This window comes from Theropithecus gelada, chromosome 1 (genome assembly GCF_003255815.1).
Source record: "Theropithecus gelada isolate Dixy chromosome 1, Tgel_1.0, whole genome shotgun sequence".
In the NCBI taxonomy this organism is placed as follows: Eukaryota; Metazoa; Chordata; class Mammalia; order Primates; family Cercopithecidae; genus Theropithecus; species Theropithecus gelada.
In genome coordinates this window covers 6,899,237-6,908,209 of record NC_037668.1, presented here as the reverse complement: position 1 = coordinate 6,908,209, position 8,973 = coordinate 6,899,237, and the positions used below count along the sequence as shown (strand labels likewise).

At 43.0% G+C, this 8,973-nt stretch overlaps 2 protein-coding genes across 3 annotated transcripts in view; both read left to right on the top strand.

Annotated features, from left to right (window-relative positions):
- The window catches only part of AMPD1 (adenosine monophosphate deaminase 1), a 23,240-nt gene extending 18,213 nt beyond the window's left edge, over positions 1 to 5,027 (top strand). For both annotated transcript variants that reach the window (XM_025377383.1, XM_025377380.1), the window contains 7 exons: positions 315 to 478; positions 2,108 to 2,234; positions 2,418 to 2,581; positions 3,246 to 3,366; positions 4,038 to 4,211; positions 4,375 to 4,485; positions 4,854 to 5,027. In XM_025377383.1, coding sequence (XP_025233168.1) covers positions 315 to 478; positions 2,108 to 2,234; positions 2,418 to 2,581; positions 3,246 to 3,366; positions 4,038 to 4,211; positions 4,375 to 4,485; positions 4,854 to 5,012 — 1,020 coding nt within the window. In that variant the 3' untranslated portion in view covers positions 5,013 to 5,027. The remainder of the gene's footprint in view (positions 1 to 314; positions 479 to 2,107; positions 2,235 to 2,417; positions 2,582 to 3,245; positions 3,367 to 4,037; positions 4,212 to 4,374; positions 4,486 to 4,853) is intronic.
- A 2,177-nt stretch (positions 5,028 to 7,204) lies between these two features.
- DENND2C (DENN domain containing 2C) overlaps positions 7,205 to 8,973 on the top strand; it is an 82,687-nt gene continuing 80,918 nt past the window's right edge. The window contains exon 1 of the mRNA XM_025396548.1: positions 7,205 to 7,737. The gene's annotated coding sequence lies outside the window, so the exon portion shown is untranslated. The remainder of the gene's footprint in view (positions 7,738 to 8,973) is intronic.

Sequence of the window (8,973 nt, the reverse complement as noted above, 5' to 3'; positions counted from 1 at the left end):
GAAGGAAGGAAGGAAGGAAGGAAGGAAGGAAGGAAGGAAGGAAGGAAGGAAGGAAGGAAGGGAGGGAGGATGCTATCCCTGGGGCCAAACACCACACAAATGAATATAAGAATTTCTTCTGAAACATCCACTCTAATGATTTTTAAAGACCTCTATTCCTAAGGTAGAGAAATTAAGGGTGTGGTTTTGAGATTGATTAAGGACCTAGCCTTTTCAGATTCTGAAAGGAAGAGTTAGAAAAGGAATTTCCTCTCCCTAGACCCCAGAGGAACTTGTGGGAATTCCTGGCTTGGACTTCTCCCTTGGCTTTGCAGGAGGTAGGTGCAGACCTGGTGGAGGCCAAGTACCAGCATGCTGAGCCCCGCCTGTCCATCTATGGCCGCAGTCCTGATGAGTGGAACAAACTGTCCTCCTGGTTCGTCCGCAATCGCATCCACTGCCCCAACATGACATGGATGATCCAGGTCCCCAGGATCTAGTATGTACCTCTAGAAACTCTAGAGCCTGCACTTGCCTCATCTGCTTCAACTCCCCTGTATGAACAAGGAAAGTGTTGCCCATCTAGACAGAAATCAGCTTTGTTAAAACAGCATTCACTATTGGGTCCTGAATGCTTGGTTTTGTGCACTCTGGGTACAGCGCTCTTAACCACAGACAGGAGTTAGGAAGATCATTTCAGTTCAGTCCTCTAGCTTTATGAAGATCATAAATAACTTACTGAGAATGATTAAAACTAAGATAGAATAAGAACTATGTAGTTTGGTATACATTGTCTTTCACCTGGTCTTCTCTGTGTCAAGTCCATTCTTTCCCATGCTCATCTCTACTGGGATGTGGCTTTCTTGTATCAGAACCTTTACTACTGTCTGTCAATTGTCCCACCTACAAGTGCTCAAGTTCTCCACAATCAAAAAGTATTTATCAATGGTATTGCTGAGGATGTCATCTCCCTTTCATACCCCCTGCTGTCATTCATCGCCTTCAGGGATGGCTTCTCTTTCCGTTTGTTCAGTATCATTGATCTTTTACCTAACTTAGGTGTTTATGTATTTTCTGGCTACCTGTCTTTGTGTTCTGTGTGACCTACTGCAATGCAAGAGTTTCATCCCGTCTCTTTAACCAAAAAAGTAATTTTTTGACTAGGATAATACTTCCTGTCTAATAGGCAGAGAGGCAGTAGGTTGGTTAGGAGTACAGATTCTGGACCGAGAGTGGCGATACTTGAATCCTGGCTCTACCATTTCGCTGTGTTACCTTGGGTGATAAGTCATATCACCCCATTGTGCCTTAGTTTCATCATCTCTAAAACAAGGTTAAAAACAATACCTAACTTATTGAGTTGTTACGAGGATTACATTAGCTAATATTTCTGGACACTTAGAAGAGTGGTTGGGATATATTAACTGCTATATAAGAGTTTGTTAAATTGCAGACCAGAGGTATTCTTGGAAATCATTTCATGCTCACTGTCTTGTAGCTGCACACATATATTGAAACTTTTATGGCCGGGCGCGGTGGCTCAAGCCTGTAATCCCAGCACTTTGGGAGGCCGAGGCGGGCGGATCACAAGGTCAGGAGATCGAGACCACGGTGAAACCCCGTCTCTACTAAAAATACAAAAAATTAGCCGGGCGCGGTTGTGGGCGCCTGTAGTCCCAGCTACTTGGGAGGCTGAGGCAGGAGAATGGCGTGAACCCGGGAGGCGGAGCTTGCAGTGAGCCGAGATCACGCCACTGCACTCCAGCCTGGGCGACAGAGCGAGACTCTGTCTCAAAAAAAAAAAAAAAAAAAAACAAGAAACTTTTATGACATACTTGCTATATTCCTCTATGAGGACTTAGCTGTGAAGGTTTAGTTTCTTATGACAAAGATTTGTAAAAAAGTTGGGGGAATAGGGTCCACCAAAAAATTTTTACTTCCTATGTGCAGCCCAAACTGAATCCCTCTCTGTAGGGGACCAAGAAGAATGTATGAGGAGCATGGACCTAGGATAGACATACCAAGTCTTTTCCTGTGCATGACATTCTGTCCTCTGGTTCCCTCATACTGGGGCTATCAGTCCTAAAAATCATTTTTTCTCCTAAATTCTCTTAATTCTTGCCTCTAGTGATGTGTTCCGTTCCAAGAATTTCCTTCCACATTTTGGAAAAATGCTGGAGAATATTTTCATGCCAGTGTTTGAGGCCACCATCAACCCCCAGGCTGACCCAGAACTCAGTGTCTTCCTCAAGCATGTAAGCATGACCCTTCAGGCCTTCATACTGCTGCTCATGAACCAACCTCCCTACCTGGTCATGACGAATTCTTGGTGCTTATCTCTTTATGTTTGGTCTGTGCCTTTGGACCTGAAAATTTGTGTGAGGACTGGGAACCTGCAGTTGGACTGAACCCATTGCATGACTCACTTTTCCTAACAGATCACTGGCTTTGACAGTGTGGATGATGAGTCCAAACACAGTGGCCACATGTTCTCCTCCAAGAGTCCCAAGCCCCAAGAGTGGACATTGGAAAAGAATCCATCTTACACTTACTATGCCTACTACATGTATGCAAACATCATGGTGCTCAACGGCCTGAGAAAGTAAGCAAGAGAGAACTGGAGCTAGGAGGGTCTATTTGACACAGCTCTTTCCACATATATTGGCACTAAAGGTGGTCAAGGGTCTTATGCATCACTGTGATGGTTCCAACTGGCCCAAATCAGAAATTTCCTTCTCTTAACTTTTTTCTTCAGTTTATTTACTTAGGGGCAGAGATTGATATTTTGATGCTTTCAATAACTTTCACAGTTCATTTTTTTGGGGGGGAAGTTTAGGAATTTATACTAATCATTGTGTAATTAATTATAACACTTCATATATTTTACCCTTCTTGATATATTTGGGTAAGGAATAAGTAGAGGAATATTATACTGGGGTTTTCTGGAAACATTTCTCCCTTAAAGTTTGAATAGAATAGAATAGAATAAATGATGAGATGTTGATATTTGTAAATTTCCTGTTGAGACTGAAGGTATTTCCATCCAGGCAATCAACACTTGATTTACTTCCTTACCCCTCTATCCTCTGCTGCGTCTTTTTAGAAACTTTGTATTTAGGAAGAGTTAAGATTATGATTTGGGACTGTTTTGCTGAATCCTTTGGATGGCTTACTTCCTTCCAGAGTGTTCATTTTTCTACTGAATTTTCTTGTGAATCACTCCATACTCAGAACCTGTGATTCCAATAGCAGTTCTATTTCCCCAGGGAACGAGGCATGAATACGTTTCTGTTCCGACCTCACTGTGGGGAAGCTGGAGCCCTTACCCATCTCATGACAGCATTCATGACAGCAGATAATATATCTCATGGCCTAAATTTAAAAAAGGTGAGTTGGAAGCTCTCTTCTTAATTTTTACATTGGAGCTAGAGGAATCTTTTTTCCCTTAGCCAACCATACTGTCACAAGTCATTATCGACACTGGAATCATATTCAAGTAGAGCATAAAAGATTTTTTAGTTTAGTGCAGTTCATTCTACAGAGAGAAGTAAAGGGACTTGTTCAAGATTACCTTGCTAGTTGCTGTTAGAGATATGTTAACACAGATCTCCTGACTTCTAGCTTAGAATCCTGACAAGGGTAATAATTCAGAGATGGCCTGGCTTTCCTTAAGCTAGTTTTTGCCAGATTTCTTGTTATAGCATGCTTCAAGATGTTTTTTGTGAGAGTCAGAACTTTCTTGTAGAGAAAGGGGGAAAAAAAGAATGTTTCAAGGCAAAGTCTTTTGCCTGAGACAGACCATCTAACGTAGGCAATTATAGATTGAATAAACAATCTGGTTTGACTCACTGCTTCTGAAAATTAATGTATCCTAAATACATTTATCCCAAATAGCATTTACATTGAAAAACTCCTAAATTCTCCTTACTAAGGGACTTGAAGAACAAGTGATAATTTTGTTGAAAGCTGAAGCTTAAGGTAGATCATGAGATTGTAGTGTTTCTAGTTTGTATTTCTTTTTCAACATCTTTACGTATTTTTTCACTTTTCTTTTTCAGAGTCCCGTGTTACAGTACTTGTTTTTCTTAGCCCAGATTCCCATCGCCATGTCACCACTAAGTAACAATAGCCTATTTCTAGAGTATGCCAAAAATCCTTTTTTGAATTTCCTTCAGAAAGGGCTAATGATCTCACTGTCCACAGATGACCCAATGCAATTCCATTTTACCAAGGTATAGTATGGACTTGCGCAATACAAGTGTATTTTGCTGGACTGTTGTTTCCCATCCAGAATTTGAAAGTCAAATAAAGGTATTTCATTATTTTCTTTTGTGCAGGATACATATTATTTATTAATTCATTCCTCCTTTTTCCTCATTTAATAATTAACTGCAGGAGCCCCTAATGGAAGAATATGCTATTGCTGCACAAGTCTTCAAGCTGAGCACCTGTGATATGTGCGAAGTGGCAAGGAACAGTGTCTTGCAGTGTGGAATTTCTCATGAGGTAGACCTGTCCTCAAATGGCTTCCCTTCTGAGTATAGGATCTGCTAACTTGAATACCGAAAAAGTAGTTGGGAAACACATGTGGAAAAATTGGCCCACGAATCACATGCAGTTACTATGGACAAGGACTAGAAGGGATTATTCTATCTCTTTGCCTATGCCTTTTGGGCAAGGGAAGTAAAATACACTTGATTTCTCAGCAGACTGTGAACACTGAGGCACTAGATGAGTGCTTTTAATGGTTTTTTATTATTATTATTCTTTTGTCAGTGGCTAACATAAGGAAGGAATTTTTGTAAAGAATGCAATTATTGTCTATACCAGTGTGAAAAGAGACAACAATAATTCTGCATCCTTTTCTCTTATAGGAGAAAGTAAAGTTTCTGGGCGACAATTACCTTGAGGAAGGCCCTGCTGGAAATGATATCCGGAGGACAAACGTAGCCCAAATCCGCATGGCCTATCGCTATGAAACCTGGTGTTATGAACTCAATTTAATTGCTGAGGGTCTTAAATCAACAGAATAAAAAAAAAAAACCAAATAATAATATGAGTGAGAATTTCATTGTAGAGTTTGAATAATAATAGTTACCTGTTAATTGAGTCCCTACTATAAACCAAGGACAATATTAGATGTTCCACTGATATTATTTCATTTAATCCTTCTCACAGCCTTTATAAAGTAGACATTATTATCTCCATTTTGGGAAAATTAGTACACTAAAGCTAATAAGGTTAATAACCTGCACAAGGATATACCTGGTGAAGGGTAGCAGTGGGAATGTAGGTTTCTCTGACTGTAGTCTCTATGACTTTCAGGCAAAATATCTAATAAAGCTGGGCAAAAATACAAGCAAATGACTTTTTGGGAGATAGGCTTCTGGTTTATAGAATGAAATTTGCTTAAGGCACTTAGAACCATTAAAAAGTCCTTTGACAAGGTATAAGTGAATAGTGGCTTTTTTAGACAAAACCAGAGGGTGTGCCTTAATATAAAAAATCAGTACTTCTGAGTTAGTATACTCAGGGAGAATTTATCTTACAAAAGGATTCTTAGCTTTAAGGATGTAATTGACAATAAGATTATAGTGAGCTAAACTGGTACATTTTAAATGATTTTGCTTACCAAAGTAAAATGCACATATAACTTTTAAGAAGCATGCATATTACTCAAGGTCAGGTGAAATTCCAAATGGGCAGATGATACTTCCACACATACAACTGTGCTGGCATCTAGTGGCTGGGCTGACATTTCATTCAATTTACTCAATAAACAATTATTGATCAAATAGCTAAATTATCAGGTACTATTCTAAATACCAAAGGTATACAGAATAAGACTTCATTCCTATCCTCTAGTTGTCCTCAGCATGAAGTTACAGTGTGGCTATAAGTAAAAAAGAGAATTTTGTGAGATGTCTTCAAAAGTTATGAACTTTTTTCTTTTTTATGAGACAGGGTCTTGCTCTGTCACCCAGGCTGGAGTGCAGTGCAGTGGTGTAATCACAGTTCACTGCAGCCTTGGCCTCCCAGGCTCAGGTGATCCTCTTACCTCAGGCTTCCGAGTAGCCAGGACTACAGGCACATGTCACCACACCTGGCTAATTTTTTAATCTTTTGTAGAGACACGGTTTCACCATGTTGCCCCGGCTGGTCTCAAACTCCGAGGCTCAAATGATCCACGTGCCTTGGCCTCCCAAAGTACTGGGATTATAGGCATGAGCCACTGCGCCCAGCCTGAACTTTCAAATGGAAAAAAAATTGAAAGCAAATTCCTGCATGTTTCTATATTCTATACAGGCAGCCATAAGCATAGGTGTAACCCTGACGGCATGTTTGTACTAGCTCTGGTGTAAGAATCTCTTCCTGATTTCTTAAGTTGAAGTTTTGTTTGTTGAGTATTTGTAAACCCTTTAAAGAACCAGATTTTATTTTACCTTGGCCTCCTCCTCATCAAAATAGTACAAATTGCTACATTAAACACTGTATTCTCAGACTTCAGAGGGCATGAACTACCATTATGTATATCTCCATCTTACCCATGAGAGGGCAGTACAATACATACATGTGAATTCATTTATTACATCTATAAATTTGGTTTCATATGTGATACTTGGAATTCAACCTGCCTCATTTTGCCAAATAATCTTCCTGAATGCAGAGGACAAAAAATACATTTCTGGGCTGGGTGCAGTGGCTCGTGTCTGTAATCGAGACAGAGGCTGAGGTGGGAGGATTCTTTGAGCCTAGGAGGTTGAGGCTTCAAGTGAGCTATGATTGGGCCACTGCACTCCAGTGTGAGTGACACACAGAGACCCTGTCTCAATAAATAAATAAAAAGATACGTTAGATAAGATTTTTTTTTTTTTTTTTGGTGGGGGAAGCCCATAAAGATCAGTGTTCAAAATTTACTACAAATAGTATCCACATTTATTTCCTCACTGGGACATGATTTTTTTTAAGTATGTCATTACTTTTTCCCCCCATCATGGAATGTAATTTCTGTTTTACTGTCTACAGGTCATAGTTTCACAGCTGTTTGGGACATGCTGCCTTTATTGTTTGGGTTAAGTTTGCTTGTGACAGTCATCTGTGATACGTAACTAAACACCTCTCTTTCTGGTAGTCTTCTATTTTGGTACCTCTGTGTGAACAAATGTAGGAAGAGTTTGGTCACCAGACCCAAGAGGCTCTGGCTGGGTGGGGTGGGGTGGGGTGGGGCGGGGCGAGGCGAGGTGGGGTGGTTAGCGAGTGCCTGGGAAACAGGCTCAACAGATCCTTGTCCCGCAGCCTCGGTGAAACTGGGTTACAGCTTGCAGTAGGCACAACGCCATGCACATACCTGAGTAAGAGCGTGTTGCAGGCGGAGCGCTTAGGCATGCGTGTCTCAACAGGGCGTGGGGGCTGACCTCACGCACTGGGAGTATCAAGGCACCCCAGTTCTGAGATTCCAAGCCTGAGGTGCTGCGAGAGTTATTTGCTTCTCTTGACGTTTCAAATTGGCACCGTAGTGCAATTGTTTGCCCACTGAGGTCAGCCTAGGAAAGAATGCTTGGATTCCCTGATTAAGCCAGGCTTTATCTTGTTGAGTAGTTGTGAAGAGTAAACCTTCACATAAAGCGTAGGGCCGTCGCCGTGGGCCCGATGCGACGGCAAGCGAAGGCGATGGAGCTCTGGCTCGAGGGCTCGGCCGGACGACGGTGGCACCGATCGCCCGCCTGCTGGAACTGCAGCGACCGAGGTCCTGGCAAGGTTCTGGCCATTCAGCGGACTTGAGGTGTGGAAGTTCCTCTCACCGCCGGCCGGGGCGGTGTTAGGGGCGGGCGTAGCGGGAGGGGTGGGAATAGAAGCCAATAAGAACTGAGTCTTGCCAAACCGGGCGGGGCTAGGGGTGGGGCTGCAGCCGGGGCGGAGTCTTTGGCAAGGCTTGCGGGGGCGGGACGGAGCGGACCCGAGTGAGACCCAGGAGACTAGCCTGGCCACAGAGACAACGTTGAGGTCCAGACAGGTAGGAGTCGGGGTGATTCGGTGCGGGGTCTCAAGTCGCAGAGGCTTCGGACTGTCGGGGCGGTTGGCATCACCCCTCTGGGCGTCGGGCGCGGAGCTGAGGCGCCGCGGTTTAGTCCGCGGAAGGTGCGAGCCGGGCTGGCGGAGGTGGAGTCTCCGAGCCCTGCTGTCTCGGCACCTCCCCGGTCCGGAGGAGCAACCGGGTGTTGGGCCCAGCTTTGGGACGTCCTCTCGTGGCCGCACGGGTTGCGGCGGAGCCTGGCTGAGGACCTCCTCGCTCACCTCAGGGGCTTGGGGACCCCTAGGCGGGGCGCCGCGCTCTGCTGGGGAAGAGGGAGGGAGCGCCCCACAGCCCGGGGAAAGGCGGGCTTTCTCCAAGATTAGCTAGTGAGCTTGAACTTCGACATGCTGGGACGATCCACTTCCAAACAATTTTTTGCTTTTTTTTTTTTTTTTTTTGGTGTTTTGATTCTTAACAGCATCTAATAAGCACAATACCGAAAGTTGTCAAGTATAATTTTAATTAAAAAATCTGACAATGGAACACCTAAGAGCATTTGAGTAACTAGTGCTGTACAGCAGTTGATGATTAGATTATGAGTCAAAAGGCTCAAGTCTAGGGCCAGAACCCACGGAACCAGATGTGATACCTCGGTCAAATTAACTTCCTGGGCCTCCGTTTCCGTAACTATGAAACTGGTAAGTTCATGCCTATGGGCATTCTCAGGGCCAAGTGAGATGAGTGAGAGTATTCTACAAATCTCAGATATTTGAACGTGCGTGTGGAATGTGTATATTCTGTGAAGCAACTACTAAGGTACATAGTAGGTGCTTTACAAAACTTTACCCTAAAGCTAGTGATTCTCCTGCAGTGTTTTAGATAAAGTGATAGATCCTTGCTTACTGTGTAAATAAGTTGTTTAAACTTTTCCCACAAAGTCACCATTGTTTGAGTGTGTTCTATTTTTAAATGATTGATGA